The 13,319-nt window shown below is 50.9% G+C and overlaps 1 protein-coding gene across 1 annotated transcript; it reads right to left on the reverse strand.

Annotated features, from left to right (window-relative positions):
• Positions 1–1,148: 1,148 nt before the first annotated feature.
• Positions 1,149–12,871, reverse strand: LOC103645742 (uncharacterized). Its single transcript, XM_020544711.2, has 4 exons — positions 12,286–12,871; positions 12,018–12,167; positions 11,278–11,338; positions 1,149–1,849 (listed from the first exon to the last, which is right to left on the reverse strand). Exons 1-4 carry the CDS (start codon positions 12,869–12,871, stop codon positions 1,561–1,563), a joined length of 1,086 nt encoding a protein of 361 aa, XP_020400300.2. The 3' UTR covers positions 1,149–1,560.
• Positions 12,872–13,319: the final 448 nt, after the last annotated feature.

The raw sequence follows: 13,319 nt of genomic DNA on the forward strand, positions 1-13,319 counted from the left end.
GAGCACTCTCTCCCCCTCCTTGTGTGCTCCTGCTTCCGATCCGCTGCATCAATGCCTGCGTCGCATTGCCCAGTCGTGTTACTGTGCAGTAGGTAAGCGTCACAGTAGCTTTTCACTTCACAGTTCTCTCCGCCTCTGCCGGCTCTCATCGCCCTACGATTTTTCTGACTCGGGGTGCCCGGTAGACTGTAGTTACAGTCTACCCTTTCAATTTTCTAGTGGCCTGAATGTTTTATTTTTCTAATCTAATCTTGATCGAAGAGAAGAGTCCTGACCATAGTGTTGTGTCGCAGTCTACCGCTGCCTTGCTCTAAATCGGAGGATCGCTTTTCATGCCTCTATATATATATATATATATATATATATATATATATATACACACGAAAGTATAACGGGAGCACTGGGCTTTCAATAGTTAAAGAAAGCCTAGGCTGACCATCCCACCAGCGTGCCCAACCAGGTTGTTGGGTGCGCCACCTGCCGCACGTCTGTTAGCGCAAAAAAAAGAAAAGCATGCATGAGTCAAACACGATCCAATGTATGCGCATAAATTTAAGAAAGATATGTGCGACAGTTTCTATCATATATAATCACGATCTCTCGGATGATACCAGAGTTTTCTAAGTTTTTTGGTGAAAATGGGAGAAGCACACACGAACATATAGACCAGTTCCTAGCACACCTAGGCAAACTGGTCGATGAGGAAGCATTTTGTGTTTGTTTATTTTCTTTATCCCTTACTAGTACCACTTTTGCATGGTACGTCGTCCTGCCTCCTAATTCCATTAATTACTGGAATGATTTAGAGAGTAAATTTCATGTACAATTCTTTTCCGGGAATATGAAGTAGGGCTAGCTGATTTAGCTTCAGTCCGACAGGGACACGAAGAATCGGTTAACGATTATATCCGGAGGTTACGGGACACTAGGAACCGAAGCAGAACTGGCTTTTAATGGGTTGCTATCCTACTTAAGAGACAAATTACATGGCCCATATATAGAACTTTTTACGTTGTTCGTCGGATCAAAGGGGATTAAAAGGATCAAATCCTCTCACATTCAAATAGCAGCCAACCTAATCCCTTTAATCCACCACCGAACAAGCCCTAAGTGGATATAGAGACCGGATTTCTATCAATTAGGAACGAACCAGTTTTTTGACACCATAAATTAACCGAACAAATTAACAAAAAGCTTCTCTACTATGGATGCATATCCTGCGACAGTAATCTAGATCTGTCAGATTCAGGACGACGATCAGAAGTTCAGAATGAAAGCAACCCAGCAAGTCACATGCATGCATAAGCGGGTCGGAGAAGACCCAGGCGTCTCGGACTCGCCGCAGCACACGCGCTGACGGTGTCGAGCTGCGAGACGGGAGCATCACCCACGCAGCACTTTGGCAGGATGATCTCGATCTGGTTGAAGCCCACTCGATGGCCCGCCGCGTGCGCGGATCGGAGCATCCTGCTCCAGCAGAGTAGCTGCACACCGCGGCATCATGAGATACGAGACCGGTCCCCCTAGCTAGCTCCGCTTGACGATGATCTCGTTCTCGTCTCACTTGGGCGCCGCGGGGCCGCCGCCATTGTCCTTGTGCTTGGCAGCGGCGAGCGCCAGCATGGACCCGGCGAGCTGGTTGACGGCGGCGGCCAACCCGGCCATGCACTGCTCGCCGGCCTCGCGGCGCGCCTGCCGCGCGCGGCCGAGCCGCTCCTCCACGGCCATCACCTCCCGGTGCCGCCGCTCCTCCGCAGCGTCCCGGCTCTCCAGCGCCTCCGACAGGATCGCCGCGCACCGTCCGATCGCGCCGCTCAGGACGTTGCAGTCGTCGTCGGAGTACTCAGATCTACCGGAATCCGAGGCTTTGCCGAGTGTTGGCTTCTTTGCCGAGTGACTTTTGTCGGGCACTCGGCAAAGAAAGCTTTGTCGAGTGTTGACTTCTTTGCCGAGTGCCTTTTGTCGGACACTCGACAAAGAAAGCTTTGCCGAGTGCCGCACTCGATAAAGTTAGGCACTCGGCAAAACGTGCTTTGCCGAGAGCTGAACACTCGACACAGAACGATACTCGGTAAAGACAACTTTGCCGAGTGTCAAACTCTCGGCAAAGGGGGCTCTCGGCAAACGGCCATCAGCGGCCGTCCCAAAGCTGACGGCCGTTAGTCTGAGTGCCAGCCGTTGGCTCTCGGCAAATAGGTTCTGTACCGAGTGCCGCATAGTAGGCACTCGGCAAAGCATACTTTGCCGAGTGTCATCTTTGGACACTCGGCAAAGTGAATTTGTATTTTTTTTTATTTTGTCTCTCAAAAAAATTGTGGTATGTTCCTACACTATGTAGACCAACATGTACCATTTTGGGACAATTATAACAGTGTTTTCTATAGCTAGTACATTTAGTTTGTTTATTTGAATTTCTTCGGAAAATTCAGATTTGAACTGCAGGTCACTCGAAACTTGGAAAACCGTGCATGCAAAAATGATATCCATGCTACTTAGCAAAAGTTACGACCAATTTCAGGAGCGGACCGGAAACTTCGAGCACCATGCTCACTCAACATGACCGTAAACTTGCCATCCAGGTGTTTAAAAATTGTATAAAACAGAAAAAAAAGTCAGAAAATCATGAAACCTGTCCACGTGTCATGATATCATATGTAGAGGCTGTGATAAAAATTTGAAAAAGTTTCGAGAAAGCTGTAACGCACTATGTGTACAAACCTAAGAGATCCACATTGAAACTCTATGATTTCATGTGTGGTTCTCTTAGGTTTCTACACATAATGTCTCACAACTTTCTCCAAACATTCTAAATTTTTTATCACAGACTCTACATATGATATCATGACATGTGGACAAGTTTCATGATTTTTAAGTTTGTTTGTGTTTTATACAATTTTTAAACAGCTGTGTGGCAAGTTTACGGTCATGTTGAGTGAGCATGGTGCTCGAAGTTTCCGGTACGCTCCTGAAATCGGTCGTAACTTGTGCTAAGTAGTATGAATATCATTTTTGCATGCACAGTTTTCCAAGTTTCGAGTGACCTGCAGTTCAAATCTGAATTTTCCGAAAAATTCAAATAAACAAACTAAATGTACTAGCTATAGAAAACACTGTTATAATTGTCCCAAAATGGTACATGTAGGTCTACATAGTGTAGGAACATACCACAAAAAGTTTGGTAGGGAAAATAAAAAAAATAAAAAAGTAATTTGCCGAGTGTCCACAAATGACACTCGGCAAAGGATGGTTTGCCGAGTGCCAGCTGGATAGCACTCGGCAAAGGATTGTAAAAGATTCTTTGCCGAGTGTCATCCAGATGGCACTCGGCAAAGAACACTTTGCCGAGTGCCAGCGATCTGGCACTCGGCAAAGAATATTTTAATATTTTTAAAAAATCTTTGCCGAGTGCCAGATCACGGGCACTCGGCAAAGAAAGCAAATAAACGGCTCTCCCGTTCTTCCTTCTCCTTCTTTCTCTCCACTCCTCTCTCTGTTACGTCGCGTCGCTCGCTCGTCGCCGCCGCCTCCCTGCGCCAGCCCGGTCGCCGTGCCGCCGCCCCGCCGTGCCTCCCCGCGCCCCCCGCTCCCCGCGCCCGCCCGCTCGCCACGCCGCCGCGACGCGCGCTCGCTCGCGGCCGCCAGCTCCCCACGCCGCCGCCTCGCCGCGCCGTCGCCTCGCCGCGCGCCGTCGTTTCTTCCCGAGAGCAACCCCTCCCCGCGCCTCCCCTCGCCGCGGCCGTGCCTCCCCGCCACGCGCACGCCGCCGCGCACGCCGCCGCCCGCCGAGTGTCACCGCCGCCCGTCCAAGCGCCGCCTCACCGCCTCACCGCCTCACCGCTGTTCGCGCCCCACCATTTGCCCGCCCACGCGCCGCCATCCGCCAGCCGTCTGCCCGCTCGCCGCCGTCCGCGCCTTCGTCCTCGCCTCCACCGTCCTCGCCTCCGGTACGTAATTGAAGAACGGTGTAGAAATTAGTTGTAGAAATAAATGTGATTGTCGATTAAATGTGTGGATTAGGTGTAGAAATTAGTTGTAGAAATTAATATTAGTTGGTGATGGTGGATATGGATGTCGATTAAATGTGATTGTCGGCCATCGTGCCGTTGATATATGTGTGGATGTCAGCCATTGTGTTGTCAGTTTTATTTGCAGGTTTTGGAAACCTCCCCGTGCAGGGGAGGTGCTGCCGAAATTTTTTATTGACAGACTTGTTTATTTTTTTGCAGAGGTCTTCCTAGCCGTTGCGGGTCTGCCTGCACCGCGTCGAGTCGCCACTGCACCGACCCGCCACAGCCCGACTAGCCTGACTCCACCGCCACCCTAGGTATAACCTCTATTTCCGCATCATGGTCGTAGATCACGTAACCCAGTTAGGTGTCTCTCGTTCGAAAGTGATACGATGTAGATATGCAGATCTTTGCATATCTACAAATGTATCAGTTTCGAATTGTCCACGTTTTTTGGACAGCCCGCGGTTGCGTAGATGAGGTTAGTTTCATGCTCTACTCCGGTCCAAGATAGAGTTTCGGCGTCACCTCCCTGTTGTTCTCCGGACAGTACACTCTCCCTGCCAGGACGTGTATCCGGAGAACAGCGGGGAGGTGCTGCCGAAATTCTATCTCGGATCGGAGTAGAGCATGGAAACTAACTCCATCTACGCAACCGCGGGTGGGATTAGGACCTATCCTCACCTATTAGAAGGTAGGAACGTAGTGTACATGCATTACATGTCTATATTAAACTATACTCGGTTATATATGTTAGAGGATGGAGGACCGTGAGTGGATGTACACGGGCCGCGTTCGACGTAATGATGTCACCCCAGAATGGATTAGGAAGACCGATGCTTTCGTGGAACGGGCATATGGCGAAGCTGCTAAAGGAGCTAGCCTAGTCCCTTATCCGTGCAGCAAATGTGACAACCGGAAAAGAAAACCAAAGAAGGCCATGGTAGAACATATTTGGAAGAATGGATTTATGCCAGACTATACTCGGTGGATCTTCCATGGTGAAGCGCATCGCACGAGAGAGGAGGTGGTGAGACAACGCGTCGAGGATTACGATGCTGATGCCGGGGTAGCGGACATGTTGAACGACTATCACGAGGCACAGTTCGCCGAAGGACGTACGGAGGACGAGCCAGAGGCGACCGCAAAGGCATTCTACGACATGTTTGACGCGGCACAGAAACCCCTTCACGGCAAGACAAAGGTTTCTCAACTGGATGCCATTGGGCGTATTATGGCGTTCAAGTCGCAGTATAGCATGAGTCGAGACGCCTTCGATGGTTTGTTGACAGTTATTGGCAGCCTGCTTCCGGAGGATCACGTTCTGCCAAAGAGCATGTACGAGGCACAGAAACTCCTTCGTGCACTCAAGATGACGTATGAGCAGATACATGCTTGTCCGAAGGGCTGCGTCCTATTTAGGAAAGAACACACTGAGGCAAAGTACTGTCCGAAGTGTAAATCGTCTAGGTTCATGGAGGTAGACTCTGGTGATGGACAAAAGAGACAGCTCGACATCCCCGTGACAATCCTACGTCACCTTCCGTTCATACCGAGGATCCAGCGTCTATACATGACAGAGGAATCCGCGAAACAGATGACATGGCACAAAAAAGGCAAACGATACAATCCTGACAAGATGGTTCATGCATCCGATGGTGAAGCATGGACCCACTTTGATGCCATTCACCATGATAAAGCCAAAGAGGCTCGTAATGTTCGTGTTGCGCTGGCCACAGATGGGTTCAATCCCTATGGAATGACCGCTGCCCCATACACATGTTGGCCTGTGTTCGTTATCCCCATCAATCTCCCCCCCCGGCGTATGCTTTCAAAGACAGAACATATTCGTGTCGTTGATAATTCCTGGACACCCGGGGAATAAAATGGGCGTGTACATGGAGCCTTTGATTGATGAATTGGTCCGTGCTTGGGAGGAAGAGGTATGGACGTACGACCGAGCTACGAAGACAAACTTCAAAATGCATGTTTGGTACCAGTACTCCATGCATGACTTTCCGGCGTATGGGCTATTTTGCGCCTGGTGTGTTCACGGTAAGTTCCCATGCCCAGTTTGCAAGGAAGCTCTTAGGTTCATTTGGTTGAAGAAGGGTGGCAAATATTCGTCATTCGATAAACATCGACAATTTCTCCCTCCTGACCATGCATTCCGACTAGACATCAAGAACTTCACGAAAGGTGTCGTGGTGACAGACCACCCACCTGCAATGATGACTGGTGCCGAAGTTCGCGAATAGATAGATGGTCTCGTGGCCAACCCAGAAGGTGGTTTTGTGGGATATGGTGAGCAACATATGTGGACACATAAGTCGGGCTTGACTCGGCTCCCCTATTATGATGACCTGCTCCTTCCACACAACATTGACGTGATGCACACTGAAAAGAATGTCGCCGAGGCACTTTGGGCAACAATTATGGAGATTCCTGATAAGTCAAAGGATAACGTAAAGGCAAGAGTGGATCTGGCAGAGTTAAGTGATAGACCAAACCAAGAGATGAAGCCGCCTAGTGGTGGTAAGACATGGAGAAGGCCTAAGGCCGATTTCGTCCTGAGCAGGGCCCAGAGGAAGGAAGTACTAGAGTGGATCAAGATGTTAATGTTCCCTGATGGGTATGCAGCTAACCTTAGTAGGGGGGTGAACTTATCTACTCTGCGAGTCTTAGGGATGAAGAGTCATGACTTCCACATATGGATTGAACGAATTCTTCCGGTGATGGTTCGAGGCTATGTCCCTGAGCATGTCTGGCTAGCGCTTGCAGAGTTGAGCTATTTCTTCCGCCAGCTTTGTGCAAAAGAGTTAGCTCGGACCATGATTGTAGACTTGGAAAGGATGGCACCCGTGTTACTGTGTAAGCTGGAGAAGATCTTTCCACCCGGCTTCTTCAATCCGATGCAGCATTTGATTATTCATCTCCCGTATGAGGCACGAATGGGGGGGCCCGTGCAGGGACGTTGGTGCTATCCAATCGAGAGATGTCTAAAGACTATCCGAAAGAAATGTAGAAATAAATGCAAAATCGAGGCTTCCATTGCAGAGGCATACATACTGGAGGAGGTGTCAAACTTCACAACAACTTACTATGGTGACAAACTGCCGAGCGTGCATAATCCACCCCCTCGTTACAATGATGGCGACAATGAATCGAACCTCAGCATTTTTCGAGGGCAACTCGGAAGCGCAAGTGGTTCGACCACCAAGACCCTGAGACATGAAGAGTGGCGCCATATCATGCTATATGTATTGACCAACCTTGAAGAGGTGACGCCATACATGGAGCAATTTCTTCATGAATTCTGGCGTCGATCAAGGGACCCAACTCCACAGTAATATGATACCCTTCTTCGAAAGGGTGCGGGAAATGGACTGCCCGATTTCATTTCCTGGTTTAAACGTAAGGTATGTGCTTAGTTTGTCATTTGAAGTTGCTCTTACGTGCGAATAATATAACAATCTAGCGTGTTTGAACTTGCAGTGCCAAAGAGAGCCGTCTATGAGTGCCGAGTTGAGACAAGTAGCCAATGGCTTTGCCTATAGGGTCAGGAAATTTTCTGGGTATGATGTCAATGGATACCGTTTTCGCACAACAAGCTACGACCAAAGTCGGCCCAATCGAAAAACCACGTGTTCTGGAGTCTTTACGCCCGGGCTTGACGAGGTCGAGTATTATGGAAGAATTGAAGAAATATATGAACTCAATTTTTATGGTTCCAAACCTCTTACTCCAGTGATATTCAAATGTCATTGGTTTGACCCTGAAGTTACGAGACGGACACATTCTAATTTGGGCTAGTCGAAATTCGACAGGATTCCACCTTACCAGGAGACGATGTCTATATTGTGGCCCAACAGGCCACACAAGTGTATTATCTTCCATATGCGTGCCAAACGAAACAACATCTTAAGGGTTGGGATGTTGTGTATAAGGTATCACCGCACGCTAAATTGCCTGTTCCAAATGATGAAGATTATAACTTAGACCCGGACACATATGACGGAGAGTTCTTCCAAGAAGATGGGCTCGAAGGGCGATTTGAGATAGACTTAACCGAAGCGATCGGAATGGAAGTAGATATTGAAATGGTTGTTGATGACGAGGATGATGAGGTGCAAAATGAGAATGACTTAGAAATACTTGAAGGCAATGCCAATGACGAAATTGTGCCTTCAGATAATGTTGACTATGAAATGGTTGATAGTGATGATGACACTTATGATCCGGCTAACCCGGACACATATGAAGATTATTTTTAATCGATGTAATGCTATATTTCATTTATTTTGCATATGTTTCTAAATACATATTTTTTATCTGTGCTTAATTGTTTACTCTTAATTGCAGGTTGTTGGACAAAGATGGTGGGCGGTGGGACGAGGACGAGGAGGGGGAGGGGGAGGGGAAGGAGGAGCACCCGTAGGACGGAGGAGGAGGCGCAGCAGGACGACGTCGTACAGCAGCAGGTGGAGCAGCAAGCCGCTGTCGATGCGGCACAGCAGGACGACGACGATGCAGCGCAGCAGGACGACGACGACGACGCCGCCGCTCAGCAGGACGTCTCAGGTTCTGGCTCCTCAGGTTCGAGGAGTATCTACCTGCGAGGTCCCGCGAGCCTCCCTAAGCGACCCATACTTCGTGACAGACGTCCACTGATACGACCCGATGGAGAGAGGTAGGTAACTTTAGATGTTGTTGCTGCTTTTTCATATTATATGTTCAAATTAATAATAGAAACTAATACTTCATCTTAATCACTTGGACAGGTCTTGGATGGTTTTGGAGACTGCAGGGGGTCACGGCCGCAACCCCAATGGCATCCTCGGCCTTCTATGCCGAGAACACTTCCCTGGACTTGTCGAGTACGCCGGAGTGACGAGCCCACCATACACCTTCGACCACTACGCCGTCGCCCCCGATGCAGTAGATCGGGACGACAGACAATTCAACAACAAGGCGGAGCGGGTGAAGCAAGAGCTATGGGTAAGTCTTCCTCGCACTATATTGTTTAATAAGTCGCATTTGTTGCATATTCTTGAAATAATGTATGGATACATCGTCTTTGTATGTAGGATTTCTTCAGGTGCGATGCTGGATACGAGGCCAGGGCGGATGTGGTGTCTACGACGTGCTGTAAGAAGCTCGTCGTGGACATGCACTACGAGGCGCGCATCTAGGCCATCGTCACTTACCACGGCTCCGTCCTTGGGGAGAAGGTGACCAAGAAGGACGCCCGAACCATGTCGTTGTCTTCGGACCAGTACTTGCAGGTAAATACAAAACTTTATTATTGGTACTAAATATGCTTATTTTTATCTTCTGATATGCGGTGTACTTATATTTTTTTAGATGATTCCTCATTGGTGCGCCGCGCATCCTGAGTGCTGGGAGCAGATGGTGCAGAGGTGGTGCTCGGCTGAGTGGGATGAGGCGCACAACGCTAGCCGGGAACGGCGTTTGCTGATGCAAGGTCCCTCCCACCATCAAGGCAGCCGCAGCCTGGGCAAATACGCGGAAGCATGGGTACGCGCTCTTTTTTATTTAGGTATATAACTTTCGATTAGACATGATTTCTAACCATCTCGTTGGTTTTCTCGCAGTCGGCGGCACATGGTGGCGCGCCTTGCTCCACGTTCTCGGCATATGCCATGGCCCACAAGGGGAAGGCGACGTCCGACGTCACCTACAACCCGGATGACGGGCCCGAGGCGTACACCAACCCCGCCATCCACAGCCGACTCAGTGAGTACACCGCCATGGCCAAGGAGGTCCATGGGCCAGATTATGATCCGAGGACCGAGGACATCGACGGAGATGTCCTCATGAGGGTCGGAGGAGGCAAGAGGCATGGGCGGTACTGGATTGCCGACGGGGCAATCGACTCGTCCTCCACTCCCACTCTCTCTCAGGTGCGAGCAAGGAGCACGAGCGCGAGCCCAGCCATACGACCTCGGTAGGACACCTCACAGCATCGTATCTAGCAACTCCAGGTTATTCCTTATCTATTCATCGTTCATTGATTTTTATATATCTTCTCTTTGCATTATCGTAACATTAGGGCGAAATATTACAGACTCAGCTAGATGATGAGAGGAGGCAACGTGAGGAGCTGGAGAAGAGGATGGCGGAGATGTTCGCGTACATGCAGAGCCTTGGCGCCGCACAGGGTCATGCTCCACCACCTCCGTTGTTCCCTGCAGCTGACCCTACAGAGTTCACTACTCCTGTGAGTATCAAAATTTTAGTACTGCATGATATATATTCATATGTTCTCACACATACAATCTGTTCTCTGTGCAGGGTCAATCGGCGGCGTCGAACAACCCTCATGCTTCGTCCAGCCCTTCGCCGAACCAGTCCAGATGCCCACCTCGTTGATGATCTGTTTTGTGATGATCCAGACTTACCTTTATGAGTGTTGGTAATGTTAGTTAGACTTTGTCTTGTGAGATACTTGGTGATGTCAGTGATGATGCAGACTTATATCTATTTTGTGATGATCCTGACTTTAGTGAGACTTGTGATCTGTTTTGTGAGACTTTGTGATATATATGGTGTTGATGATAAATGTGTTCATTCTGTGATGTGCTTGATATATAATGCGATGTGAATGATATATATCTTTTGTTTGTTTGGATGGAACAACAAAAGCAAATAAAAAAGGGACATCCTGGTCACTTTGCCGAGTGTAACACTCAGCAAAGGGTTGCTTTGCCGAGTGCTATGACCATGGCACTCGGCAAAGAAGGAAACCTGGGAACCGGTAAATCCATCTTTGCCGAGTGCTGACAGCGGCACTCGGCAAAGAAGGAAACCTGGGAACCGGCAAAGACATCTTTGCCGAGTGCTTTTGCCAAGGCACTCGGCAAAGATACTGGCAAAGGGGCCCACTGGAGGGTTCTTTGCCGAGTGCCAGTCCACCAGACACTCGGCAAAGAAACCTCCTTTGCCGAGTGCCTACTAGGGCTCTCGGCACAGGGACTGGCTGTGGGGTCCACTGGACCAGTCTTTGCCGAGTGTCGCCGTAGGCACTCGGCAAAGGATCCGTCACCGTCACTTGGCGCCGTGACGGTGACTTTTCTTTGCCGAGTGCCAAATGGCACTCGGCAAAGTCTTTGCCGAGTGCCCGACAAAAAGTACTCGGCAAAGAAGCCGTTGCCGATGTACAGTTCGCCGAGCGTTCTTTGCCGAGTGTTACACTCGGCAAAGCCTTTGCCGAGTGTAAAATAGCCTTTGCCGTGTGTTTAGAACACACGGCAAAGGAGCTGATTCCGGTAGTGACTCGGAGCTGTCGTCGTCCTCCTCCTCCTCGCGGTTGTTGGGAATAGTCCCACATTGTCTGGTGAGAGTAGAAAAGCATAGTTTATATGGTTGAGGGTACAACCCCTATTAGGCTAGCTTTTTGGGAGTGTTGGCCCAAGAGACCTAAAGCCCGCTGCTATACGTGCGGGTGCGTGTGTCGCGGCCCGACAGCCTGGGTGGGCGCGCCGTGTGTGCGGGTGGCCCCGACGGACACGTCATGTGTCGGCGGTCCGGTTCCAACATTTGGTATCAGAGCCAGGTTGGCCCAGTGCATTCTCAGACAAATCTCAGCTCACAATGTGTGAGGGGGAGAGTGTTGGGAATAGCATGGTTTATATGGTTGAGGGTACAACCCCTATTAGGCTAGCTTTTTGGGGAGTGTTGGCCCAAGAGACCTAAAGCCCGCTGCTATACGTGCGGGTGCGTGTGTCGCGGCCCGACAGCCTGGGTGGGCGCGCCGTGTGTGCGGGTGGCCCCGACGGACATGCCATGTGTCGGCGGTCCGGTTATATGGTTGAGGGTACAACCCCTATTAGGCTAGCTTTTTGGGGAGTGTTGGCCCAAGAGACCTAAAGCCCGCTGCTATACGTGCGAGTGCGTGTGTCGCGGCCCGACAGCCTGGGTGGGCGCGCCGTGTGTGCGGGTGGCCCCGACGGACACGCCATGTGTCGGCGGTCCGGTTCCAACAGCGGTGATGTCCTTGTTCTTGATTATAGCCCTGCGTTCCAGGCGCTGACGACGTGCTGGTCCCTGGACGCAGCCCGTCCAGTGATGGCCGCCTCCTCTTTCTCTCCGGTGACTCTGGGCTAGAATGCGTGTCGCCGTGCTCGTGCGTCTCTTGTTCTTGATCATATGGAGTGGAGAAAGAAAACAATCATATGTACGTAGTGTCATCGTGGACCACAGAAATGGCGCCCAAGAAATACAATTGCTCAGACATGGATGACGAACGAACGAGTACCTAAAGCCAGGAGAGGTCGGGGCAGGACTTGAGCGAGCGGGGAAGCTTGCATGGGGACGTCGAGTAAGCTGGCCGTCGTCGCCGTGAACGCGGCACCGGCGGCGCAACCCATGCTCGTCCTCCTCCCAATGACCTCGGCAATGGCGTCGTATATCTCGCGGAGGAGGTTGTTCGGGAGGCCCCTCTCCTTCCTCTCCGCCCTGCCCATCGCCCAGTAGCTGAGCGGTCTGCCGGCGGCGGCGGCATTGGCCCCAGCGGCGCTGAGCTCGTACGCGCGCACCTTCTTGTAGTCCCGCATGAGGTTGTCCCAGCGGTCGTTGCACTGGTTCTGGCTGCGCCGGCAGCCGGCCCGCCAGCAGTAGTCCTCGACCCAGCGCCACCGCGCCAGGCCCTGGTCCCCCGGGTGCCGCTCCTCGTGCACCTTTTGCTTGGCCTCGATCAGCATCATCGTCTCCGGCAGCGTCCAATTCCCCCTCCGGTACTCCCTCACCACGGCCAGAGCACTCGTGGAGCCAACCACCATGACGTTCCTGGCCTGCTCGTCGTCTCGCGCTTGGCCGATGAGCAGGCCACGGGTGTCGTCCATGGCTGTAGCTGGTGCTAGCTAGCTCTGAGCTAGGTGCTCCTGAGATCGATCGATCAGCTCGCTATTTGTAGTGGGAAATGGCGGACTGGGAAGGCAGACATGGTGATGAGAGATAGATGAGTGCATTATTTGATGGTGACGCCATGTTAGGATCTAATCTCACAAGAGGATGCAATGCATCCACTACCGGAATCAGCTCCTTTGTCGTGTGTTCTAAACACACGACAAAGGCTATTTTACACTCGGCAAAGGCTTTGCCGAGTGTAACACTCGGCAAAGAATGCTCGGCGAACTGTACATCGGCAACAGCATCTTTGCCGAGTACTTTTTGTCGGGCACTCGACAAAGACTTTGCCGAGTGCCATTTGGCACTCGGCAAAGAAAAGTCACCGTCACGGCGCCAATTGACGGTGACAGATCCTTTGCCGAGTGCCTACGGCGACACTCG

Source organism: Zea mays, chromosome 1 (assembly GCF_902167145.1).
Source record: "Zea mays cultivar B73 chromosome 1, Zm-B73-REFERENCE-NAM-5.0, whole genome shotgun sequence".
NCBI lineage: Eukaryota > Viridiplantae > Streptophyta > Magnoliopsida > Poales > Poaceae > Zea > Zea mays.